Source organism: Podarcis raffonei, chromosome 15, assembly GCF_027172205.1.
Source record: "Podarcis raffonei isolate rPodRaf1 chromosome 15, rPodRaf1.pri, whole genome shotgun sequence".
NCBI classification, from domain to species: domain Eukaryota; kingdom Metazoa; phylum Chordata; class Lepidosauria; order Squamata; family Lacertidae; genus Podarcis; species Podarcis raffonei.
This window is the reverse complement of record NC_070616.1, coordinates 22,808,497-22,836,322: the sequence shown is the minus strand read 5'-3', so window position 1 is coordinate 22,836,322 and position 27,826 is coordinate 22,808,497. Positions and strand designations below refer to the sequence as shown.

The window sequence follows — 27,826 nt, the reverse complement described above, 5'->3', positions numbered from 1 at the left end:
TGCCCAATGTATGCCTCGCTCTTCCCAGACCTGCTCTCTTTTGGCCTGTATTTTAGAGCTTTATAATTTAGGAAGACTTTGGGAAGAACTGGTTGAAAAGTCTTATCAGTTGCTGACGTATGAGTGGATTTTATTTGCTGCTATTCTGGGCTTCTGGTGCGCCGGGTTTACACCAGCGTAATAGAGTTGGCCAGGATGCCAGAAGGGATACAATTTATGAGCTTTCTCCATTATCTGCGCAGCAGGGGGTGTTCAGTCAACAGTGCAAAGGCTGAGCTTAAGCATTCCCTGCTGGTTACCTGCTTTCAGCAATAGGGGTCGCTGTTTGGTAGTACCCAATTGGTTAGCTGTCAGATGCTAGAGCTCTCTATTGGTGGCTCTTAGGTAATTCACAAAATACAGAGTCCATTCATAAAACACAGTGTTCATTCATAAAGCAGTAACATAAATCTCCATTGCTACATATTGGGTGTATATTTCAGTGGTTGAACATACAAGTTTATATGACTGTGAATAAAAGGTGGCTGGGCTCATTGTCTCGGGGTTTGGGGGAGAGAGGTGACAAGACTGATTTCCAATAAGTACCCCCCTTTATTTCCATAACAAGTCCATGAGTCTGTACTCTGAATGGTGACACCAGGGACCTAGAAGGTGCAGGGCTTGTCAGTCCAACCCCTGCACAGTCTCATCAGGGCTGACCTTAATGCAGTTGGAGCAATTGGGCCAAATTGGGCTCCATGGGCTGCTTCTAAGCCCCCCCCCCGCACCAGGGCAATCTAGATGGATTTTATTTATATCTATAAGATTTTGCCGGGCCTGAGTTGCCCTGCCCTTGCATGAAGTCTTGGGTTTGCAATTTTGGGAGAGGGGAGACTGCAGCATTGGGGAGAGGCCCCCTAGATTTAGAGGCCCGAGTTGCCCTGCCCTCGCATGAAGTCTTGGGTTTCCAATTTTGGGAGAGGAGAGACTTCCCACTGGGGAGTGGGAGGGCTGGCAAGGCCCCCTAGATTTAGAGGCCCTAGGCTTCAGCCTACCTAGCCTATACATAAATCCGGCACTGAGCAGACTCTTCTTATGTTCTTTCTTACAGGTTAGCATTTGATCAGTTATTATTTCTTTCATAAGGAAGGTTCCCTCAACCCTCCCATCCCCAAATGAAAGGGGGCAAATGACTTTAAAACTAGGAGCGGCTTCTGGAACTTCTGGATAGGAGTTTTCAAATACCAGCCTCAGATATTTCTGCCGCTCGCTTCCCTCGGGGATAATGGGAGGGTTGCCAGCTACAAAGACTGAGATGCCACTGAAACCTGCTCTGAAGCAAATGACTGATTGTAATTGAGGAGCGTCTGTTTCTCTCTTGAGCTGTTTGTCACCTGGATGGCTTTTTTTAGTTCTCCCACTACCCCAGGCAACGATTTTAAATGTTCTACACTTAAATGCATTTGCATATGTGAATGAGCAGTGCCTCCCTCCCCTCCCCCCCCCACACTCAATTTGGGCAGGGTGGCAACTCTAATTTATTTGTGCTTAGATTTCACTTCAGCAGCTTTGCATATTACTAAGAGGTGGAATGGGAAGGAAACACAAACAAATCACGCTTTCTAAAAGCCTAAGATTAAGATCAGACCAAAGTGGGTCCATTTTGTCCAGGAGCAGAGAAACCCAGACCCTCTGGGCCTTTCTATCTGGCCATTAAGGGACGCGGGTGGCGCTGTGGGTAAAACCTCAGCGCCTAGGACTTGCCGATCGCATGGTCGGCGGTTCGAATCCCCGCGGCGGGGTGCGCTCCCGTAGTTCGGTCCCAGCGCCTGCCAACCTAGCAGTTCGAAAGCACCCCCGGGTGCAAGTAGATAAATAGGGACCGCTTACTAGCGGGAAGGTAAACGGCGTTTCCATGTGCGGCTCTGGCTCGCCAGAGTAGCTTCGTCACGCTGGCCACGTGACCCGGAAGTGTCTGCGGACAGCGATGGCTCCCGGCCTATAGAGTGAGATGAGCGCACAACCCTAGAGTCTGTCAAGACTGGCCTGTACAGGCAGGGGTATCTTTACCTTTTATCTGGCCATTGGAATTCTCCCCAGTCCACACCCCTCACTCCCTCTGCTTCACACCCTCCTTGAGTGTTTTAGCCCAGCTGGAATATGTCCTTGAATTCTGATAATGCCCCTAGCTTGCCTCGATGGATAGAGGGGTCCGCTTTAAACCCATCCTCTTTTAAAGGCATCCAAGTTGGTGGCCATCACTGCATCTAGTGGGAGAGAGTTCCATAGTTTTAACTATGTGCTGCATGAAGACATACTTTCTTGAATCTTACAGCCAGTGCTTTTTTCCCCCTCGGGGTACGCATGGGTATGCATACCCCTAAACTTTTTGTGAATCTTTGTACTTTTGACCATTTACTGTATTTATTTTTCCTGATTTGAACTATAAAACGGTGATTTTCTTGAGTCAAAATGAGAGTACCCTTAAACACTCTTTTTTGGGGGGGAAGCACTGCTTACAGCATTCAGCCTCACCTATTATTGCCCATGAGTTCTAGTCTTATGAGAGAGGAAGAAAAACTGTTCTCTCTCCACTCTCTGCATGCCAGGCACAATTTTAAACACTTCCATCATGTCACCTCTTACTCACATTTTCTCAGAATTAAAAAGTCCCATAGGCAGCACCCTTTACTCACAGGGAGTTGCTCATTTTGGTTGCCCTTTTCTATCTCATCACCCTGCCCCACACCACCAAAACAAGGGATACTCCTGCTTGCTATATTTGAAAAATTCACCTGTAATAAGGCGTATAAGGAGATGAGCTTATTATGCATGCAGTCACCCTTTGGGGACATATGCATATACTTCAAAACACAATTAAGCACAGGAGCAACTGTGCTTCTCCTATTTGCAGGAGAAGCTGAAAGTGAAGAATCCTAATTGGCTGGACCTTGAATCAGCATTGACATGCTTCTCTCTCGCCTCCAAATGTCGATTGCCTGGCCCTTACTCCTATCCAGTAGCCAACTCCTTCTCACCTGGCTGGCTGCAGCTACCCAAAATTCCAAGCAGAATTTCAAAGGACCTTATAAGACCTCTCCTCCTCCCAGAGGGGAGGGGTTGTGAGCGGGAGCAGCCTCCCGCGGGGGCAGGGAGGCGTATTCGGCTTCCTGCTCCTCATTGCTTCTGCTGCTGCAGCCAAGCCTCCCAGCTGACCAATAGGGCCGGCTGGTGGGCGGGGCTAAAATTTGTTTAAACAGCCGCAGCAGCGCTCTGCTCCCAGTCTGTTCCTGCTTTCTTCAGATCTCCCGCCCTCTTAGGTCAGCTTCTTTTTGCATATTGACCTTGCTATGGACTTCGGTTGGTTGCCTTGGTTGTCCAAGGGGCCTGGTAGGACTTTTTTATCCATTTGGCAAATTGGCACCAGCCTCTTGGTTTTTTCGCCTACCTCGTAGCAATTTGTCACAACTTTCTGGTATTGGCGGTTAGGCATTGGAATATGTGTGCTGTGTTGGAGGATTGGGTATGCGCCATCATCTACCCCTCCTCTTTTGGGTATTCCGTTAAAGGAATCAGGCGGTCGTGGATCCTGTCCGATGCCCTGCTGGTGGCTAGGGCCATGGCACGATCCCCGGTGAGGTCATAGGGGAACTTCCAGTTATATTTGCATCAACAAGCACCTCCCATTGGTTGTTAACCCTGATATGACTCCCAGCTGTGCGGGGTGGAGTCTGGTATTGCTGTTTCATCCAATGCCTAAGCCAATACTACTCACATGCTGTAACCAATAAAAGTTGTGGCCTAATTTTGCCCATTAGCCTAAAATAATGTGTCTGTGTGCATTATTATAATCCTATGTGGGTGGAGGGTCCTCAACTCACAATGCTACCTTTTCCTTGGAGAATCAGGGGGGCTGTATCTGAAATCTTCTACATTCCAAGCATGAGCAGTACCACTAAACTACCTTCCGAAGAGCCTAGGCACACATCCAAAGGAGCAAATCTCACTGAACAACTGAGTGAGTGACTGAGGATACATAGGATGGAGTCGACAGCAAGAAAATGGGAGCTAGCAGATGACAATTGCAGCTGTACATGGGTGTCTCTGAACTAAGGGATACGCCCATTGCAAAATAGAGTTCATAAGCTTCAGATCAGGATGCATCTATGATGTGCAAACATTCTCTCTCCCTGCAGCAAAAAAACGGGTTGCTTTCTGCTGTCATAATCTCTCATCTCTTCTCCTTTGCAGGCAGCTGAACTGGGAATGGTGTCAGCCTATTACACGTATATCTTCACTAATCTGGTAAGACATTTCTTCAGCTCTGCCCCCCCTCCCCCCGCCGCCATAAGAGTCTTATTGACAAAAGCTGACCTGTTCAAGCTGCGATGTGTCTGGCGCTTCCGCAGATGCTATGAATGAGAGGAAGAAGAGAGAGAAATCTGGGGGAAATGTAGGGTGCCTCTGTATTTGCATTTTACTAGTATTAGTATTAAAGGACTTGAAAAGTTGTGAAATATGTAGACTAGGAGCAACATCATCTCCTAAGCAATGCACTTATCCAAGTTTTTCATAAGCCTTTTCTGCCAAGCCAAAGAAACCCACGTGTCCCCGCTTTTCCAGCTTGTTTACATTGCATTATGGAGACTCTGCAAGGCCATTTTTAGTTTTTTTTAAAAAGCATTTGGGCAAATTTGTGAAAGATGTCTTCTGATGGCTAATAAATTTGGCAGCTAAATGGAGCATCCATGTTCAGAGACAGTATATCTTTCAATACCAGATACAGGGGATAAGCAAAAGGGACGGCCTACCTGTGAGTTTCCCAGGGACACCTGGCTGGCTGGTGTAGGAAAACGGACAAGCAATTGTTTAACATTGCAACCAAGACGACTGGGAAAGTCAAACAGGTCAATTCATGACATGTTTATTTTTAAGAGGTGGTACGGATTAATAGTAATAGTAATAGTAATAGTAATAATTTATTATTTATATCCTGCCCATCTGGCTGGGTTTCCCCAGCCACTCTGGGTGGCTTCCAGCAAAATATTAAAATACAATAATTCATCAAATATTAAAAGCTTCCCTAAACAGGGCTGCCTTCAGATGTCTTCTAAAAGTCAGATAGTTGTTTATTTCCTTGACATCTGGTGGGAGGGCGTTCCACAGGGCGGGCGCCATTACCAATTATTATTATTTGTAATCTTATATTTATTGCATTGATATGAGGATCTCACTACCCTGGCTACATATGAACATATAGGACTCAATTTTTTGTAGATGCCTCTTTAGGGTCTTACATTAACTTAAATGCTTCATTTAATATCTATGTACTGATGGTAAATGTGTTCTCAATTTATTTATTTATTCCATTTATTTAAATTCTTCCATTTTCTCTAAGGAGCTCAAGGTAATGTACATGGTTCTCCCCTCTCTTCCTTTATATCTCACAACAACCCTGTGAAATACAGCAGGCTGAGAGGCAGTGACTGGCCCGTCACCCAGTGAACATTGTGGCTGAGTGGGTACAGTGGTGCCTCGCAAGACAAAAAGAATCCGTTCCGCGATTCTCTTCGTCTAGCGGTTTTTTCGTCTTGCGAAGCAACCCCATTAGCGGCTAAGCGGATTAGCGCTATTAGCGGCTTAGCGGCTATTAAAGGCTTAGCGGCTGAGCTGCTAAAAGGCTATTAGGGGCTTAGCGGCTTAGGAAAAGGGGGGGGAGCGGAAAAAAATGGCAAGACTCGCAAGACATTTTCGTCTTGCGAAGCAAACCCATAGGGAAATTCGTCTTGCGAAGCACCTCCAAAACGGAAAACCCTTTCGTCTAGCGGGTTTTCCGTCTTGCGAGGCATTCGTCTTGCGGGGCACCACTGTATTTGAACCCTGGTCTCCCATGCTGTAGTCTATTGTGTCACTCTAACCACTACACCACACTGTTAGCAGCCTGCCATGTTTTCTGGTTCTAGTTTGCAGGTGGGGTTGTTTGTTTTGTTCTTGTTAGGCCCTTGCTGCTCTTTGTCATAAAGTGGGTATAGCTGCTCATGTATAGATCAGCTTTATCAGGAAGTATTGACAGGATCCAGCACATACTGGGTCTTTAATTCCAGGACTATGACTGCAAAGTGATGATGAAAGGACCTAAGCTGGTGTCATTGCAAACTTACCGGAAAATACGGCCCTCAGCGTCGAACCTTTCCTAATAACAATTAAAAATTGCTTTTTGAGCTTTAATTTCCTTTGGCACAGCTTCAGCGTGCTTAGAAATTGGGGGGGCTCTTTTTTTCTGATGAAGGGGCCGATCTATCTTGTGAGGGGAGGCGGTGGTTAATGAGGAGAAGTAGCTACAGTTTCCTTTCTGGCGTTCTTTAAAATGGATATCAGCTTTCTAATGCTATAATTCAAGGATGGGCTTGGGAAGAGGCTGAATAAAATTTCTTCTCCTCTTGAAATTAACTTTTGTGTGAGAGATTTCTCCTGCCATTGGCAAATCTTTCTCATTTGCACGCCGTTGTGTGGATTTCCCGTGATCGTTTCTCAATAGCTCTATTATGCCGTATAAATGATTTTTAAAAAACCCCTTCCTTGGCAGTTTTATCTGTCGTACTTCAAAGCCATAAAACAAGCATTCCTATCCATCAGGGGTGGCTTTCGTTAACTGTGGGCTCAGATCATTTGTCTTTCCCCTTGAGTAAATGGAGGGTTGCCTTGTGCTGCGTGGGGTCCCTGCCATCAAGTGTGGGACCAGTCATGTACATGGGGGAGGGCTATAGCTTAGGAGCCCCCCAGACTGATGGGCTTTTGGGAGGGGGGGTGGATGTCATTGATGCAATAATAAGGCATTTTTGGTGGATTTATGCAGGTCTTCCCACACATCACCGTGCTTTATTGTATGGGGAAGTGTGAATTACTGAATAAAATTCCTCCCCCAGCCCTAGCCAGGTAGTGAGATCCCTGCTTGCCACCTGCGAGAGCTCATTTGGTCGGGTGATACGGCACCCCGCCATTGCTTTGGACCAGGAGGTCTTGTTTCGCAATGATGGCGTTCACCTTTCCGATTGGGGAAATGACATTTCGGCTGGTTGACATCATGGAGGGCATTAGAGATTGGTTGCAGGTGTGAGGGTGTTGGTGGCGAGTCATTTGGCTCAAGTGGTGGTTAGGTATTGGGTAAGCCTTTGTGATGGGAGGGCAGGTTGTTTCCTCTGCCCGCCCCTCCTCGATAAGGGTATCCTGTCCGAAGCCCGGGTGTGGGCTAGGGCCATGCCACGACCTATCAGGGACCCGGGGTGAGTGTGTCTTGATTTGACGTATGTCATAGGGCTCCCCCACTGGTGGTTTACCCTTAATACGACTCCCTGCAGATGGGCAGGAGTCGGGATATAGTCTTGTTCCACCAAATGCCTAAGGCAAACCACTCACATCTGCAACCCATAAAGTTGTGGCTTACCGTATTTTTTGCTCTATAAGGCGCACCAGACCATAAGACGCACCTAGTTTTTGGAGAAGGAAAACAAGAAAAAAAAATATTCTGAATCTCAGGAGCCAGAAGACCAAGAAGGATTGCTGCGCAGCGAAAGCAGCAATCCCTCTTGCTGTTCTGGCTTCTGGGATAGCTGCACAGCCTGCATTCGCTCCATAAGATGCACACACATTTCCCCTTACTTTTTAGGAGGGAAAAAGTGAGTCTTATGGAGCAAAAAATACGGTATTTTAGCCTGTTGGCCTTAATTATCCGTGCCCGTGTGTGTTTATTATATAAGGGAACTACGGGGCCCGGGGCCTTGTCACACAAGTAGGGTGAGCCAGAAAAAGATAAGCTGATTGCATTCCACCTATTGCAATGTGACATTTCCTAATAATAATAATAATAATAATAATAATAATAATAATAATAATAATAATTTATTATTTATACCCTGCCCATCTGGCTGAGTTTCCCCAGCCACTCTGGGCGGCTTCCAATTGAATGTTAAAAACAATACAGCATTAAATATTAAAAACTTCCCTAAACAGGGCTGCCTTCAGATGTCTTTTAAAGATAAGATACCTGCTTATTTCCTTCACATCTGAAGGGAGGGTGTTCCACAGGGTGGGCGCCACTACTGAGAAGGCCCTCTGTCTGGTTCCCTGTAACCTCACTTCTTGCAATGAGGGAACCACCAGAAGGCCCTCGGCGCTTGATCTCAGCGTCCGGGCTGAACAATGGGGGTGGAGACGCTCCTTCAGGTATATTGGACCGAGGCCATTTAGGGCTTTAAAGGTCAGCACCAACACTTTGAATTCTGCTCAGAAATGTACTGGGAGCCAATGCAGATCTCTCAGGACCGGTGTTATGTGGTTCCAGCAGCCACTCCCAGTCACCAGTTTAGCTGCCGCATTCTGGATTAATTGCAGTTTCCGGGTCACCTTCAAAGGTAGCCCCACATAGCGCGCATTGCAGTAGTCCAAGTGGGAGATAACTAGAGCATGCACCACTCTGGCGAGACAGTCCGCGCGCAGGTAGGGTCTCAGCCTGCATACCAAATGGAGCTGGTAGACAGCCGCCCTGGACACAGAATTAACCTGCACCTCCATGGACAGCTGTAAGTCCAAAATGACTCCCAGGCTGCACACCTGGTCCTTCAGGGGCATAGTTACCCCATTCAGGACCAGGGAGTCCCCCACTCCCGCCCGCCCCCCGTCCCCCCAAAACAGTACTTCTGTCTTGTCAGGATTCAACCTCAATCTGTTAGCCACCATCCATCCTCCAACTACCTCCAGGCACTCACACAGGACCTTCACCACCTTCACTGGTTCTGATTTGAAAGAGAGGTAGAGCTGCATAAGGGTGGATTCTCCACTGAAGCCCCACATCACCCCAGCTATTTGCTCCATTGCAGCCACCACCTTGACTGTTTGGAGAAACTTTGCACTTCATCTGCGCTTACCAGTGCGGGGTTGAACCAACCAGTTGTATTAAATCAGAGAGGAGGATCGGGTGTGTCCCTGCAGGGACTTTGTTTATTTTCATTTATTTCATTCATATTCCATCTTTCCTCCAAGGTGGCATACTTGGCTCCCCTCCCCCCCCCAATAATATCCTCACAGAAACCCTGTGAGGTAGGACAGACTGAGAGCGAGTGACTGGCCCAAAGTCATCCAGTCAGCTTCATGGCTGAGTGGGGATTTGAACCTTGGCCTCCCAAATCCTAGTCCCTAACCACTACACCACACTGTCTCCTTCCCAATGTGGAAACCACAGACAATTCTGGGTGCATTTTTGTTTTCAGTCAAGCTTTTGGGAGGTGAGACAATCGAGCTGACAACTCTGCAAGACTTAAGTAAAGGGTAAAGGGACCCCTGACCATTAGGTCCAGTCGTGACGGACTCTGGGGTTGTGGTGCTCATCTCGCTTTATTGGCCGAGGGAGCCGGCGTACAGCTTCCGGGTCATGTGGCCAGCATGACTAAGCCACTTCTGGCGAACCAGAGCAGCACATGGAAACACTGTTTACCTTCCCGCCAGAGTGGTACCTATTTATCTACTTGCACTTTGACGTGCTTTCAAACTGCTAGGTGGGCAGAAGCAGGGACTGAGCAATGGGAGCTCACCCAGTTGCAGGGATTCAAACCGCCAACCTTCTGATCGGCAAGACCTAGGCTCTGTGGTTTAACCCACAGCGCCACCCGCGTCCCCTGCAAGACTTAACCAGGAGCCAAGTAGCTAAAACCTCCCCCTCCCAGTGCAGCTTTGTGTTAAAAATGTGAAATGGTGAGCCTAAAGCAGCAGCAGGCAGAGAGAAAAAGCCCTGGGTCAACATTGTGCATGTTTCCCTTTCCCATCTAGGCTCACCAAGAAGGTGAGGGCAGGAGGTTTCGGTGAGGGCAGACAGAGGAGAAGGGCTATTTCCTGAGATCACACAGATGAAATCAGACACCCTTTTTACAAAGACTGGTTTAGGGATAATGAAATCTCCATTGTCTCGGAGGCAAGGGGATGAATGAGGTGATTAACTGGAGGGGCCTTCCAACCCGGAGAGTGCTCTCTTTCTATAATTCCAGTGAATATTTATGTCGCTGTGCATGTGCGCCAAGAGGAGTAGTGAGCATGCTGTGTATTTGGGTGGGAGAAGCAGATGGGAAAAGCAGCGAGGAAGAGTAATCTAAACTTAGTGAAATGGGAGGGATGGGCAGGAATGCTGGAAGCCAACAGGGGAGAGGCTGTCAAGAGAGAGGAGGGGTGGATTAAGAACCACTCACAATTTAGAGGATTCCACTTCTCTCGGGTCCCAGGGCACCCCAGTGGAGCCCATCTCCCTGCATTCATGCCTTGCTTTTCAGAACCACTTCCTGTCTCCTAGACTAGATTGGGTTCGGCCAAGCCATTGGTTAGATGGGACATTTGTCATCTAGGCATTCCTGGGTATGGCAAGACCAGCTGGATTCAGACACCACTATAATCCGGTGCCCTGGTGCCTTCTGGTGAGATGCTTGAGGCTGCAGATAAGGGGAAATTGGGCCTATTGACTCTCCCAAATCCCAACAGGGCTAAATGCACACATACATAAGAACAGCCTGCTAGATCAGGCAGGCCAGTGGGCCATCTAGTCCAGCATGCCTGTGGGAAACCCTCAGACAAGACATGAGACAAGAGCACTCTCCCTTCCTGTGGTTTCCAGCAACTAGCATTCTGTGATGGTCTGGGACTCGGGCTCAGACTCGGAACCAAAGGAGTCTCAGTCCGCACCGGATCCTTTGCCTCAGGCAGCATCTGAACCAAGTCTGGGGCCTGATTCTGAAGAGCCCCAGTCTGCACAGGTTCCCCTGCAACAAGCACCAGCTGGGCCGAGTCAGGGGCCAGAGCCTGCCCTGGCTCCAGATCTGGGGATTACCTCGTTGCCTTCAGCCGGGCAATCATTTACAGCTTCTCTGCTACCGGTTGGGTCAGGAGAGGCTGAGGCAGCTTCTGGGTCTAGTAACCCACCAACATCTCCCAAGCTGCAGAGACTCAGATCTGAGACAAGGAGAGACCTGAGTACTCGCAGGAGGAGTGCTCTCCTTCAGGCGAGACAGGGAGGTGAGTCACCGGGGGATCAGGACCGGCCATTACCCCATCAGAGATAAAAGGCTGTTGGACCCCGCCCCAGGTAGCAGGAGCAACATTGCTATTTGCTAGAACCTGCCTGAGATCCTGTGCCTGACCTTGCTGCCTCGTGTCCTGCCTTGGCTCTGTCGGACTGACTCCTCGCAGAACCCTTGGATTTGGGACAGGACCTGGACCGCGTTACTCGGGTTACCCCTGGGCCCAGCACACATTCAGAAGCATTGCTTTCTCCAACTCTGGAGACAGGGCATAGCTATCACGGCTGGTAGCCATTGATAGTCGTCTCCTCTGTGAATTTGTCTGGTTCTCTTTTATTTTAAAGCCATTTAAAATTGGGGCCCATCACTGTCTCGTTCCTTAGTTCGACTCTGCACTGCATGAAGAAGTCCTCTTTTTTTATCTGTCCTGAATCTTCCATCCTCCAGCTTCATTGCATGTCCATGAATTCTCATAGACATTGGTTTCTCCTGGCAATAAATGTGTCCAGGTGAGACTAGGTTTCTGGTTGAGCAACAGTCAAGTCCTAGTTTTGATGTCACGCTTCTGCCCCAAATATTCCTTGCATGGCATGTGTCTAAATACAAAGGATCTGAGATCCTGCTTGCCTTGATAACAAAAAACGTTAGCAGAGACAAGTATGGGTTGAATGGGGAGGTTTCAAAAATGCTATCATTTTAAGTTCATTCTTTATTGCTGTGCTAAGCAAGAGGCACCTGATTAGTAGCAGACTGGGTCTGGGGAAGCTCTCGCTGGCTAGGCAATGTGTCCTTCCAAATCACTGGGCAAGAGAAACATCATATGCATGCACAATGCTTATACGGATCATTCAGTCATTCCTGGCTTGAGGCAAACCAATTCTGGTAGTGCAAGGAGTGGTTATGTGTGCAGTGCTTTCTGCAAAGCAAGCAGTTGTTTGTGGCTCAAAGCAAGCTAATTCTGTTGCAGGAGAGGGCATGGGCATGATGCTTCTAGAGTGCCAACAGGAGTTCCTGGCATGAGGCAAGGTAATACCATATGGGTGCAGAGCTCCCTTCCTGACGTCTGCTCCCAGATTAGTTGGACAAAACTTTCTAACTTGATTAAATTTCCGGTGTCCTTTTGAGGGTTGTTCCAGACAGCCCCACCTGCAGACTGCTGAGGTATTTACTCTCATTTATTGATTAATTTATTGGTGGGGGGAAATTTCCCCTACCCCTGACGGAGTGTCTGACAGAGTTAATTAAGAAGGAAAGAGAAGCTGGCTAAAAACCTAGGCAGATGGAAGAGAAATTTAAGGAAATTAGTAATATTTAAATGAGGAAGCGAGATGGGAAAGAGGCCATTTAAACTAATAAATCTAGAGGGATTATCAAGCCACTAATGAACCCTCTGAGTTTTTGCAATCACATCCTGACGGGGGGTGGGAAGGGTGATAAAAAAGCAGCATGGCTCGCATTATGGGATGGCGAGCAAAAGGAGCAGCTAAATCAAGTGTGTGTATGTGTCATAGTGCGGATGACTGTTGGAAAGCGAGACCATGTGTATATTTTAAATATATATGCTTAAAAGCAAGGATCTGAAACTAATAGGCGATAGAGAAAGTCATCAGGCATAAAAAGGGCACGAAGTCAATCCCTCCTGCACTGGGGAGTTTTCTGAAGGTCAGCTCTTTGGAGAGGTAAGTGAGCTAACTGCATTTAAAATGAAGGGTCAGTGCTGAACTTTCCTTGTCAAGCCCTTCCCTGCCTCCCACCGCTTCTTCTTGATGGAAATTAGTTTTCTTCCCTCCACCAGTGTGGATTTGGGGAATATCAGGCTGGAGAGATGCGAGGCTGACTGGCTTCCATCAAGATCAGTGACTCATCCTGGCTTTAAATCCTACTAATTAGACAGTTCAGCAGAGAGAGAAACACAGCATGTGAAAAACAGATAGGAAACTTTGGCGGAGTGTTGGGACACAACTGAGCGATGGCTTTGCAGTCCATTGGCACACTGATGCAGGGTACACGATCAGATTTGCCCTGCAAGGGCTGCTAGCTTGATGGTTATGCTGTGTCCCCACAGTCGGAGGCAGGAGGGGATGGTGGTGTTGTGCTTGGGTCCTACATGCAAGTTTCCCACAGGCATCTGGTAGGCCAGCGTGAGAACAGTATCAGGGGAGGATTTGGGGCAGTGCAAGCAGTGTGGTCACTCCGGGTGTGCAGCCAAGGAGGGCACCTTCTTAAAGTCCAGCAAAAACTTGCTCAGCTTTGGGAAGGAGGTGTGAGGGCTCTTACAGGGTCCTAGAGTCCTCCTGCCTCCTTCCCAAAGCAGGGCTAGTGCTTACTGGGCTTTGGGAAGGAGAAGGGAGGGTTCTAGGACTGCCAGAGTCTTGTGCCCCTTTCCCAAAGCCTGGCTTAAGCTGGCGCAATGAGAGCTGATGGGCAACATGTTACCAAGGTCCACCTTTGACAGGATGCTGAGCTAGATGGCTTCATCCAGCAGGCCTCTTCTTATGCAATAGGAGAACTGACACTTCACTTTATAGGGTGGTCCAACACACAGCCCGAGGACTACATGTGGCCCCCGGGACATTTTTTGGTGGCCTTTGGCAACATTTGAATCATTGCCCACACACCTCACAACCTTCATCAACTATCCCTGCCGTCCAACTGCCCTGCTTGTGGAGAATCCATGTTCAGAGGGGGGAAATATTTTATTTCACCTGCATTCAATGTACTGCCCTCCTGAAAGGGGATTTATTTCTCCTGTGGCTGCCATGGGATCTTTAAAGAGGAGCAACTGGAGAACCTACTGTATGGTGGCAGCAACATCAGCTAAGGATGAGGAAGGAAACATTTTTCCATCATCACCCTACCCTGTGCCTTCACCAGTCACCATTGTCTTTTAATTATCAACGTCATATATATTGTACTTTAATTTTTCTCATATGGTCTACCACTCTAGTGGCCTGTTGGGATAGGAAGATTTTAATTTTTGTTGTTGTGATCTTTGCTCTGCAATGCCAATCTTCATGCCTAGTCCCCAGCTGCAGAAATGCAGCGCTGATGGGCAGAGTCAGTTTGCACATACTCAGAAACTACTGAAACTCTGATAGCGCACTCCCACCGCATGTGCAATGATGGGTAGGAGGATCACAATTTCATGCAAGGCAAAAGAGAATCTGCTAACCACATTTTTCTGTCTGTTGCTCAGCTCTGCTTAGCACTCTCTCTCTCATGGCTATTCCTCTCCCCGCCCCCCCACCCCAGGATTTGGGAGGGGGAGGAACAGCAGCCAACAACGTACTTGGTGCTTCTTGAGAGTAGGAGGAGGCACTTTGGAGTTTCCCAGCAACTACAAAACACAGTTGACATCTTTATAACCTGAAAATGCTGCTGAGCGCTGCTTGGCACTGCTTGGCAGCCAGAAAGCCCTTCCTTCTTATTCCTTCTTGTTTCTCCTTCCTGGTTGTATGGTGTTCAAGTGAGAAATATTGTCTACATGAGACCCAAGCATAGCAGAGTTGGAAACATGGGTGTAACCAAGGAGGATGGGGGGGCAGCTGCCTCCCCTCATTCAATAATAAATAAATAGAAACACATAACAAACTGAGGTTCTGCCCCTCCTTAACAAAAGGCCTGCCCCTCAACAAAAATTAGTTGGAAAGACCTAAGCCACATTCACACCATGCATTTAATGTTGCACTTCAAACAGTCATGGATTTCCCACAAAGAATTCTGGGAGCTGTAGTTTATTAAGGAAGCTGAGAGTTGTTAGGAGACCCCAATTCCTTTCCCTGAGCTACAATTATCAGCGTTCCCTGGGGAGAGGGATGAATTGTTAAACCACTCTGTAAATTGTAGCTCTGTGGGGAGAATAGGGTCCTCCTTGATCCTTAACAAACTACATATCTCAGTATTCTTTGGAGGAAACCGTGGCTCTTTAAAGTGGCGTCACAATGTGACTGACCCTGGAGAGAGACATAAACTCCAACCGTTTTCTCACTTCTTCACGGGTGAACAGATGAACCTGAGACCTTCGCAATGAGGACGATGATGTGCTGTGCCACATTCTTCCACCAGCAACCTAATTCTTGTGAGTTTCTCAAATGTTGGAGTTAAGAGGGAAATGGTTTGAGAAGAAATGAGCATAGCTGCATAGGGTTTTCTTGGGCTGTCATGAGCATCGATGTTCACTTAGCTCAGGCATGGCCAGACTTGGGCCTCCAGATATTTTGGGACTACAATTCCCATCATCCCTGACCACTGGTCCTGTTAGCTAGGGATGGTGGGAGTTGTAGTCCCAAAATATCTGGAGGGCCAACTTAGCTCTCCAAAGTTCTACTCTTCACTATCTTGTCCATGCAGGTGGTTTAGCCTCCCAGACCTCTCTGTCACCTGTCATTTGCTCTCTCCAGTTCTTATTAGTTTAATATCCTCCCTTTTAAATATACATATCATCTATCCATCTTCAGACAGCTTCCTTTAAGTATATTTCCGCCTGTTACTCTGGATAGCCATTCCGTTCAATTATAGATCTTTTCTCCGAGAAGGTGCTTCAGTAACGAACCCTGTGTTATAGCCTGAACTCCCAGTCTATTTTCTCATAGTCTTTGGACCAGGTTTTTGAAGCTTACTGCAGATCACAATTGTAGGGCTGAGTCCCACCACAATATTTGTTGCGTTGCCTGCTGGAACTTGACTACAGGATTCTGCCTCCATAAGGGCACCTATAACTTCAATTGGTATATTAGCAAGACTTTATAACAGGGCTGTTAACACCAGCCTGCAGCAGGCTTTACACTAGATCAACCTTCCACAGCCTGATGCCTTCTGGAAACTTTGGACTACAGTTCCCATCATCCTTGACAATTGGCCATGCTGGTTGGGGTTGATGGAGTTGGAATCTGAAACAAGTGGAGTGTCCCAAATTGGGGAAGGCTGATTTCAAGATGTTTGAAATCTGGAGGTGGTTGTGTTTAAGGGGACAGTGGAAGGTTGCCAAGTCTCTTGTGTTTGGCCCTGACATTCAGGTGTCAAGGTCTTTTCTAACAGCCTGGGATTTAAATGTGCTGTTACCAGCTAGTCTCAAGTTGCTACACTTGAATTTGGGGCTTGGGAATGCAACAGTAGTGGTTTTTTAAAAAGACATTTATTTCAAGCTCGTATAACAGGATATCCAGTGATGATGAATGCTAGAAAATTCAAGACAGATAAAACATGTATCCATGCAGTGCAGAGTGAAACTGTGGAACTCACTCCCACAATAGGCAGTGAGGCTGGAGCAACGATTCCCAGGGATGAGGGACCGATTGTTAAATTCTGGGAACTGTAACTCCATGAGGGGAATATGGGTCTCCTAGCAGTTCTCAGCACCCTTAACAGACTACAGCTCCAGGAATTATTTGTGCAGAAGCCATGACTGTTTAAAGCAGGCATAGGCAACCTCGGCCCTCCAGATGTTTTGGGACTACAACTCCCATGATCCCTAGCTAGCAGGACCAGTGGTCAGGGATGATGGGAAATGTAGTCCCAAAACATCTGGAGGGCTGAGGTTGCCTATGCCTGGTTTAAAGTGATATCATAGTACTTTTAACATATGATGAGAATGTGGCCACAGAAAAATTCTGCTCATCAACTGCGTCTTTCCACCTGGAGATGCTGGGGATTGAACCCAGGATCTTCTTCATGCAAACCATGTGCTCTGCAGTTGACCCATGGTCTCTCCGACAGCTTAAGTTCCGTGGGATATTCTCCCCAAGGAAATGCATGTAGCACTGATGCCTTAAGGCCATTAATAGCAGGCAATGCACTATAGCTGTTAGTTAATACATCTAACTAAAAGTTTTAATTAAAACAATTTGTTCAGCTGGGGGGAAAAACCCTGACTGGAAATCAATTAGAATAAAATAAATTGTAACCACGTTGTTGCTTGATTTATAATGATAATAATATAATACTAAGGAGACAATTTGCAGATAGAGAATTACAGGCAGTCTGCTGTGGGTTTCAAGGAAATGAATATCTATTTTTCCCCACCAAGCCTTGAGATGTCTGAAACCATGAGAACAGAAAAATGTTGGATGCTTGCAATGAACACATTCTATTGTAGTTCATTATTTCCTTGAATTTTTGTGACGTTTGTTCCTCTCTTTTTAAAAAATTGTTCCAAGACTTGGCTTAGACGTTTCAAAATATGTCTCAGGGAGTGTGGCAAATAAGCAATTACATTTTTCTTTTCTTTTTGGAAGGAATATGTGCCTTTGTTTTTAAGGGGTGTGAGTAACACTTAGAACCAGGCGATTTGTTTAGCTACTTCACAGGTATCAACTGGTGATGGTATTGTGTGAAGGTAATGGTATTAGAAGGGGACGCGGGTGGTACTGTGGGTTAAACCACAGAGCCTAGGACTTGCCAATCAGAAGGTCGGCGGTTCGAATCCCCGCAACGGGGTGAGCTCCCATTGCTCAGTCCCTGCTCCTGCCCACCTAGCAGTTTGAAAGCACGTCAAAGTGCAAGTAGATAAATAGGTACCACTCCGACAGGAAGGTAAACAGCATTTCCATGCGCTGCTCTGGTTCGTCAGAAGCGGCTTAGTCATGCTGGCCACATGACCCGGAAGCTGTACGCCGGCTCCCTCAGCCAATAAAGTGAGATGAGCGCTGCAACCCAAGAGTCTGCCACGACTGGACCTAATGGTCAGGGGTCCCTTTACCTTAACGGTATTAGAATCTATAGACAAAGATGCTCAATATGTCTGGATTTCCATGGGGGAAGGAAAAATCTCACTTGTCTCTTTGGAGGCCAGAAAACGATCTCGTAAGGAATGTAAAAGGTTAGAGTAACGAAGGGTTGACTTTTGTGTGGGAATGTGCCACCCATATTAATCACAACACAGAGAACTTCCTCATCATCAAAGGTGAAGTCAAACATGGTGCTTTTCAATGGAGCAAGTCCTCATGTTTAGCCTTAGGCTACTGAGTGATGTGAGATTGAGCAGTATACCTGCTTGTGTGAACCAAGTCATAGGCTTTATCTGGAGCTGTAATGGGAGCGTAATTATCTTGAAATCAACCACATACTTCTTAAGCTGGGGGGAAGAATTCTGTGAAATTTAAGGTGGGTCATGTTGAGCTGGAGTTTGTCAATATTTGTTTAGAGTAAACCTTTGTGGCCTTAAAATCTATTAATCGATTAGGAGAGTTCTTCCATAATTCCTTTAAGTTTAGAAGATCAGCACTGAGAGGATAACAGTGATTTTCCAAGGATTACAGACTTGGCATAAGTTTGGAATAAAAATTTGAATTTGGAAGCTTACAGTTTCTGAAACTTTGGGGCTTGGGGTGACATTTGGTAAAAACTCAGCTGTCCAAGTCATGAGAATAACTGGATTTGAAATACTTGTTCTGTTTATGAAACCTAATTGTGAGTGAGTAATCTTTCAGCAGCTCAAAATTGAACTGTAACCCATTGGCCAGATGACATCCTTTTTGAAGGGGAAATTGATTTCTGTATGTGGTTTATTATGCAATTATTGACACAGTCAATATATTATGACTATACCACACACACTCTTTCTCTTTAACACCATAAAACACTTAGGGTAATCTTGTACAGTTTAGTGAATAAATGAAAGTGTTTTCCAGGCAGCTTAAGAATGATAAATTGACTTAGCAGCTTAACATTTACAGACCCTGAAGGCCACTGGATTTGCAGATAGAGGCTTTTAACTCCCAATGGGATGTCTTCCTCTGCAAGTATATGAGAGGAGGGTTTCATGTCTCAACTCTCTCTTCCTTTAAGATACTGAAACAGATGATGAAGAAATGATGCTTTATAAGTGCAGAGTAACTCAATGCTTGGAATTAACTAGTTCAGATAAATGAAAGTAGTTGCCATAATTTCTAGGAGAATGGAAGGTCATTTGAGGGTAGAACTTCAAATAATTTATAGTTCATCTTCATAGTCATTCCCTCCCTCAGCAAGAGGCCTGGACTCTTAGCTTTCATTTTAAAAAAAGTAAGTCAAATGAACATCTATGAAAGAGTTAGAAAACAAATTGTGGAGGCAGTGTTCTAAAGCTTGATTTAGCAGATATGGAAACACTGCTGTAGTTTAATCACTGTGGCTAAGCAATAATTTGGGAGAATGGCAACTGAACTACAGTGGTACCTCGGGTTAAGAACTTAATTTGTTCTGGAGGTCCGTTCTTAACCTGAAACTGTTCGTAACCTGAGGTACCACTTTAGCTAATGGGGCCTCCTGCCGCCACCGTGCGATTTCTACTCTCATCCTGAAGCAAAGTTCTTAACCCAAGGTACTATTTCTGGGTTAGTGGAGCCTGTAACCTGAAGTGTCTGTAACCTGAAGCGTCCGTAACCTGAGGTACCACTGTAGTTGTTTTGTAAAAGGATAAATGGGAATCAATTCCTTTAAAAAATAAACTTTTGGAGTACTAGATTAACTTGGTGGTGTAAGGCAGCATCTGTTTGCACCTTCTTTCTTCACTTCCTGATCAGTCCCCAAATCAGATTATAAGACTCTCCTATATTAGCACCAGCTGCATATAGATAACAGTTGGAATGTTCTTAATCAGCAGCAGATCTAGAAATCCAATAAGGCTGTTGAAATAATTAATAGAAGAAAATGTGTGTGTGTGTGTGTGTGTGTGTGTGTGTGTGTGTGTGTGTGTAAAGATGAGAGAGAAAGAAGTTGACCTCACACAAAAAACAAAATGAGTAAAATCTTGGCACACTCGCTCTCAGTGCCTCTTGGCTTTGTAGGTGATCTGGGCTATTAAAACCATGATAAGAATCTCACAAAGGAGAAGAGCGTTTGCAACCAGGAGGTGATGTGGGTCATTTTGCCAGTGGAACTGATAGGAATGAAAAAGGGGCTTTCTTGCTAACGCACATATGCTAACAAAGGAAAGTTGGCCTTTTCTGGCATTCAGAAGCCAATTGCTAATGAAAGCCCACCCACCCACCTCCAGTTTGAGAATACAGGTAAAGGTTAAGGGACCCCTGAACATTAGGTCCAGTCGTGGCCGACTCTGGGGTTGCGGCGCTCATCTCGCTTTATTGGCCAAGGGAGCCGGTGTACAGCTTCCGGGTCACGTGGCCAGCATGACTAAGCCGCTTCTGGCAAACCAGAGCAGTGCATGGAAATGCCGTTTACCTTCCCGCCGGAGCGGTACCTATTTATCTACTTGCACTTTGACGTGCTTTTGAACTGCTAGGTTGGCAGGAGAGAATACAAGTAAATTCCACTAAAGAGCATTTGCTCATGGTTTGGGACATGGCAATCTGCATAAGCCTCCACTTTCCTAGCTCTTTTCATCCAAGGGTCCTGCAGTCAATTCCCGATGTGAACCACATCTGGCTGGAACCAGTGAAAACTCAGCATGGTTCAGGAACAGGCCCTTCGCCGCGGTACATGTTCCACATGTTAGCTCTGAGCAATAAGCTGCAGTTCTTCACTTGTGTATGTTAAAAGAGTGTCAGACACATCTCTCACCGATTGCTGAGTCATAACATGCTGTGGGCGATGGCACTGCACTCCAAACACAACTGCCGAAGCCACGTCTTGCCAAGTTGCTCCACGCTGCCTTGATTAGGGAAGACTCTCTCCTCGAGTCAAAGGTTCAGGTCACTCGGAGGCGTTTTCCTGATGCTGTAAAATTTGAGTGTGTTAGGTCAGGCACCCCACAGATAACAGCAGTCACTGAAGAGAGACTTTTGGCCTGTAATATTGCCGGCATGCTGTCTCCCAGGGAACGCGGTTCTGTTCTATTATTTAATAATGCCAGGCTAGCACTTTGGAAATAGCCACTGCCATATCAAAACACACACACACACAAAATGTGGTTTTTATTTAATGCGCATCCTTACTGCTTGCTTGAAGCTTGGGTTGGGAAAGTCAAGATTCATCCTTCTGGCTCCTCATTGCAAGGATGGCATTTTCTTTCAGTTATAGACACCTGAGGCTTGATAGTGTTTGAGGGTTTGAGTTATCCCTGATATTGAATTGAACTCCATTTTTCCAGAAAAGCTGGATATTTTGAAGGTTGCATTTTAAAATCAACAGTGTCTATTGTATCATTGTTGTTTGTTTATTACGCTTTCTTGAAAATATAAATTAAAAACAAAGCATTAAAAATAAAAGCAAATGGTGAGTATTAATATAACAGGCTCAAGACAGCTCCATAACTATATACAGTGGTACCTTGGGTGAAGTACTTAATTCGTTCCAGAGGTCCGTTCTTAACCTGAATCTGTTCTTAACCTGAAGCACCACTTTAGCTAATGGGGCCTCCCGCTGCCGCTGCGCCGCCAGAGCACGATTTCTGTTCTCACCCTGAAGCAAAGTTCTTAACCTGAAGCACTATTTCTGGGTTAGTGGAGTCTGTAACCTGAAGCATATGTAACCTGAAGTGTATGTAACTCGAGGTACCACTGTATACTGATGATCTTAACTCTTTCTACTTTAAATTTTCTTTACAGGGTTTTTCTTTATATATTCAAACATTGGTTGTGATTGCTTTTATACATAATGCTTGTCACCAACTACCTTTTTTCAGCCAAGTGACCTAGCAGTTTGAAAAAAAATCATATTTACCAAAGCCAGAGCTCTGATCCAGGATCCTATGGCCTTCAACAGATCGAGAGCATATGAAGAATAGTCAGATAGGCAGCAAGGCCAGGAGGAGGGGAGAGTGAGACAGTGCTCTGAATACTTTTTTTATTTCTGAAGAACCAGGGAGATGGAATTTTCCACATTTTACATCCATTTCATTACTTATGTAAGCAAGCCTGTGCTGGAGATGGGTGGGCCATTAAGGAAAATTCAGCAGGCCAAATGAGGCCTAAGGCCAGTCGTTTGCCATCCCTGCTGTGGAAGGGCTGGTCTGGCCTCCTTCTCCTTCAGCAAAACTGTTGCCACACACTCTTTTGCATACGAAATCTCCTCTGGCTCCAACTCTCATTAGCCATCTGCCCTTTGTTTCACAGGTTGACAATGTACTCCGTGGAAATGGATAACCTGTCACAGAGACAGGAGGATAATATCATTCAAATGAATCAATAGTGCACAGGCAATTTTTGTGTCGCCTAATGATAATGTGATTGTGTCCAAAACACGGTTTAATCCCATGTCTCATCTTGTTCTCCCTGGAGCTTCCTACGCCAGAGAAATCAGACTTTTACTCTACTTTTCCCGAGGCCTCAAAGATCTGTGGAATCAGCTAAAACGGTTACAGGAATAGTGGGGGGGGGAGAGAGAGAATATTATTATAATAATGCATTGTATTTCTGATTATGTGGGCAAAATTCATATGCAGAACTCAGGGTACGAATTTCCTTCATGGCTGCAATTGCTCAGCTAAACGGAGGGCCTGATGCCTTCTCACTTGTGGGGAGCAGGGGCCGGCTTCCCCAAGATAACAGACCTTATTTTCCAGGGACAGTCCCGAATCTACAGAAGCTGTCCCAGTTTCTGGTTTGATCCTGGAATGTCCCGCTTTTCCTTAAAGGTAAAGGTACCCCTGCCCGTACGGGCCAGTCTTGCCAGACTCTAGGGTTGTGCGCTCATCTCACTCTATAGGCCGGGAGCCAGCGCTGTCCGCAGACACTTCCGGGTCACGTGGCCAGCGTGACAAGCTGCATCTGGTGAGCCAGCGCAGCACACGGAAACGCCGTTTACCTTCCCGCCGCTTTTCCTTAGGACATCCTTATTTTCATAGAAGAAATGTTGGAGGGTATGGAGTTATGCGATCCCAAAGCCAATGAGATATGTAACTATACAACCTTTAGAAGACATCTGAAGGCAGCCCTGTATAGGGAAGTTTTTTAATGATTAATGTTTTATTATGCTTTTATATAATAGTATTATTATTATTATTATTATTTATTACCTATAGCCCACCCATCTGGCTGGGTCTCCCCAGCCACTCTGGGTGGCTTCCAACAGGAGATTAAAAATACATTGAAACATCAGTCATTAAAAGCTTCCTTAAACAGGGCTGCCTTCAGATGTCTTCTAAACGTCAGAAAGTTGTTTATTTCTTTGACATCTGATGGGAGGGCGTTCCACAGGGCGGGTGCCACTACTGAGAAGGCCCTCTGCCTGGTTCCCTGTAACTTTGCTTCCTGCAGTGAGGGAACCACCAGAAGGCCCTCGGTGCTGGACCTCAGTGTCCGGGCAGAACAATGGGGGTGGAGACTCTCCTTGAGGTATACTTCAGTATATATGTTGGAAGCCACCCAAATTGGCTCAGGCAGCCTAGTCAGATGGAAGGGTATTATTATTATTATTATTATTATTATTATTATTATTAATTATTGAATAGGACATCCCTATTTGCATCAGAGAAATATTGGATGGTATAAATTGAATGCGCTCAAGGGAAGGGACCTTCCCAGTTTTCCTGTACAGTTTTGGAGTTCTCTTCCACATTTCCTCCCATCTGTGAGGCAAGATGAAGCAATTTGCCTCGAGTGACAGATCTGCCTCCCGCCCCTGCTGTTGTGCCTCTGCTACCCCTACTGGAGTTTTGTCCACACTGTCACCACCACAATGCCACTGCCATGGCCTGAGTTTGCCTGCAGTGGGGGAGCCAATAACTTTACCCAGGGAACACCTACTGAAAGTGGCAACCGTAACCTTTGCACTCTGCCTAGAATCCTTCATCCCATACTTTTGACTCCCTCTGCTTCACAGGCAGACCAGCACACAAGTGGGCTGCTGAAAGGGATGGCAGAAGAACATACCACTAAAGAATCTCAAATTAATTGAGCTGGATATGTTTAGTCTGGAGAAGAGAAGACTGAGATGTGATATAATAGTCACCTTCAGATATCTGAAGGGTTGTCATGAAGCAAGTATTTTTTCTGCTGCTCCAGAGGGTAGCACCCGAACCAACAGATACAAATGGCAAGAAAGGAAATTTTGACAAAACCTTAGGAAGAACTTTCTGACTGTAAGAGCTATTTAACCATGGAATGGACTGATGGAATCTCTTTCACTGGGCATTTTTAAACAGAGGTTGGATGAATATCTGTCAGGGATTCTTGCAAATACAGGGGGTTGGACTAAGATGACCCTTGTCCCCTCCAACTCTGCAAGTCTATTATTCTATGTTTTTTTAAAAACTGATTAAGTCACATTTTGGCACAAACTCCTTGGAACCTTTGCAGTTCCTTAGATTCCCTCATTTCACTTCCCCTTATGGACTAGTGAAGAACATACTGCTCTTTTCACACTTCCTAATTCTGCTCTCTCTCTCTGTTTTGGTTCTTTGATTTCCTTTAGGAGTTTTCGCTCCAGCGGCTAGAGAGCCATCTGGATGATCGAGTGAACATCATGGCCTTTTCCATTTTCAACCAGTCCCATGCTTTCTTCCAAGAGTTTGCAGAGAGCCTCAACCAGTCATGGCTGGAAAACTGTGATCACATTCCTTTTACTGGGCCAGCAGTAAGTAAAACAGATTTACATCAATTGGTCCTCAACCCACAGTGTAATTAGGGCTTGTTGGGAGAGAAGATGAAGATAGCATGAAGAGGGGGCCACAATGGTGATTTGTTGAGGGTCTAGAACCTTATGTATCTCTCACTCATTGCTCCTTGTTGATCGCGTTCCAACAAACTAGATGAACATAAAAAAAAGGTATCACAAGACCATGGCATTCTCAAAACAGGTTGAAGGGTTATGAGGAGCAAGGTCTTTTCTGTGATAGCAATCCATTGGTGTGATTAAGAGTTCTCAGTTCTGGAGAGCTTTGGAGAATTCTTTTGTGTTACCTGCCTGCTTCTTTCATGGCTTCTCAATGCCTTCATGCTATGTTGTAGGCATCATGAGAACATCAGATCAGCCACTCTAGCAAACAAGATGGGGGACCAGATGGGCATTTGGTCTGATCCAACAGGGCTATGGCGTTTAAAACTCATTTGCTTTGTTTACGTGAGTCTCAGGAAGGGCTTTGATGAATGGAAAGGTGGCATCTAAATTTAAACAAACCTTTACCCCAGGCATAGGCAAACTCGGCCCTCCAGATGTTTTGGGACTACAACATCATCCCTAGCTAACAGGACCAGTGGTCAGGGATGATGGGAGTTGTGGTCCCAAAACATCTGGAGGGCCGAGTTTGTCTATGCCTGCTTTACCCTGTCTTGTTCTCAGTAAAGACCAGTTTACATGTTATCCCCTATTTATAGCAACATGCTACTATGTGATAACCAGCTCAAGATGTCTCTGCATGTGCAAAATTCATTTTCTTCACAAATGAGTCATTGTAACTAGGAATATGTGCACCATTTAAGGTTGCATTCTCCTCCTCTCAAACTCCCTGCTTATGGGTATTAATTATAATCAGAGTATGATCTCCTAAATCCATTCAAACCTTCCTAGAGAGAATGTTTGCTAGAATACCATTCCCAATATTGCCACAAACACAGTAAGAGCCTGCTGGATCAGGCTAGTGGCCCATCTAATCCAGCATCATTTGTCTACAAATGATCCTCTTCCTTTTAGGAGATGTTCACAAAGGGTACAGAAACTACTAGGGTCCTTCCTCCTATGCAGCAGAACTGCAAATGTTCACATGCAAATAGACAGAGCACTGGGTGTCTTGTAGCAGCTATCTTCCTTCTTCATGTAAAAGGTCAAAGTGACCTTAAAGAAGCAAACTAGGATCTCTGTTTCGATTGCATCACCCATCCTCTGCCCTACAATACCGGGGATGGTTGACATCCAGCAGATGCTGAAGCTTGCTACAAACTGCTGCTTGCTTATATTTGAGCCTGCTGTTTATTCAGCTGTGAGCTTACAGGCTTACATGCTCTCTCTCTCTTTCTCTTTCTCTCTCTCTCTCTCTCTCTCTCTCACACACACACACACACACACACACACACAGCCTCCCTTGCTGTCCACCCTTCCTCCAGCCCAGGGAGATGCTGCAGCTAATTCATTGCCCAGTCTTACTTTATACTTGATGCCTGATGTGATCCCTCCATTGCTAACTGCCCCAGGTGATAGCTGAGATGCATTAGGGATAATGCTTCCTAATAAAGCAGGAAATGTTAATGGCGGGCAGAAATAAAAACTGATTTCACCCTTCTCCCTTTCCCTTGGCCCGCATTTACGGTGCTTTTTTTTTTTTGCTTTTGTTTTGAGTTCTTATTCTACTGTGTATTATTCACCTGCGTGAAACTCGTTGAAAATAATGCTCAGACCTTCTCTCCCATTTGGTAGCTTTCCCTCAAAGAGACTCAAGACCCCATGTTGCATGGCAATGTGTGCATTACAGGGTACTGACACCATTTTTAGAAGCAAAGTAGCTTTGAGGAGGCATTTAGCGCAGTGAAGAAGTGTTGGGAGGGGAAGGGATGCAAAAACCTTTCCCCACAAGCTAGTTCCCATCTCCAGATTACCTCCCAGCTGCTTCTCTCCTCCAGATGCATAAATATCCTCAGATACACATCTGAAACTCGGGGTGGTGGGTGGGGACAGTTTGGGGTAGGGGAAGAATATTACCTGTTGGGAAAAGGATTAAATGCCATCTCCCATCTCACACTTGCTCTCCTGCTCCAAATTGCTGGCCTTGGGCAATGTAACACAGGATTCTGCAACCTGGCACCCTCCAGATTTTCTGGGCTACAGCCCCCATTTATTATCCCTGCCCATTGGCCAAAACATCTGGAGGACATGAAGCTGAGAAAGACTGGTGTGACATGTAGAAACCAGCTTTTGATTTGTCCTGAAGGAACACTTGTTTTGGTGCTGTTGGGAGATCTCGTTCCCCTGCAAATCAATCCTCTGATGAAGCCACGACGGTCTAACTAGTTTAGATTTCTCGGGAAGAGATATTCTGTATGGCATGGAGTGGTGGCCACTTCTCTCCGGTAAATTGCTCCCGTTTCTTTCCCTCTCTTTGCTAAAGGAAGCGTTGCGCCGCTGCTCAGTGGTCCTTCTTGCACAGCAGCCCGGGAAGCTGTCAACCCATGTTCTGAAGCCTGGGTGACTGTAGCAGCAGCTGTCAGAACCGATAGCTAAGGCATGTGAAGAAAGCCCCCTGCCTGCACTCTCAGTAATACTGCTTATTAGCATCCTCAGCCTCCAGCAGTATCTGGTCTCTTCTGACAGCAGAAAGAAGTTGCATTGAAGAAAAGTTGCAGGAGCCACTAAGTCATGGGTAGGCAAACTAGAGCCTGGGGGCTGAATCCAGCCCAATTGCCTTCTAAATCCGGCCCATGGACGGTCCGGGCATCAGCGTGTTTTTACATGAGTAGAATGTGTGCTTTTATTTAAAATGCATCTCTGGATTATTTGTGGGGCGTAGGAATTCGTTCATTTTTCCCCCTTCAAAATATAGTCCCATCCCCCACAAGGTCTGAGGGACAGTAGACCGGCCCCCTGCTGAAAACATTTGCTGACCCCTGCACTAAGTCCTCCTTGCTGTGAGATGAGGCCAGACATGGCACTGCCAGAAAATGGGTGTGTCAGGCGGATTCAAGCAACTCCCATGGCCAGTTGCCCAGGAAAGCAAAAAGACAAGGAATGTCTCATACCGTCTGCTTTTTATTCAGTAATTACAGAGAGAGGCTTTGGAACCCAGCCTCTTGGATAATGGCATGGTCCCGAGTGAATCTCCACCCCTCCATCTCTCCCACTTCCTCATGTGTCAGCCCTACAGGTGCTGACAAGTGCCCTTTGCCTTTGAGCTCTTTGCTCTCGTACTTTCAAGGCTCACCAGGTTCTGGGAAAGGGTGTGTGTGTCTGGAATGCTTTCTAAAGACACTATGCCTCACTGGTGC

At 46.1% G+C, this 27,826-nt stretch overlaps 1 protein-coding gene across 1 annotated transcript in view; it reads left to right on the top strand.

The window, feature by feature from the left end:
• GRIK4 (glutamate ionotropic receptor kainate type subunit 4) overlaps positions 1-27,826 on the top strand; it is a 460,006-nt gene that overhangs the window by 331,897 nt on the left and 100,283 nt on the right. Inside the window, exons 7-8 of the mRNA XM_053366447.1 lie at positions 4,231-4,284; positions 24,327-24,488. Coding sequence (XP_053222422.1) covers positions 4,231-4,284; positions 24,327-24,488 — 216 coding nt within the window. The remainder of the gene's footprint in view (positions 1-4,230; positions 4,285-24,326; positions 24,489-27,826) is intronic.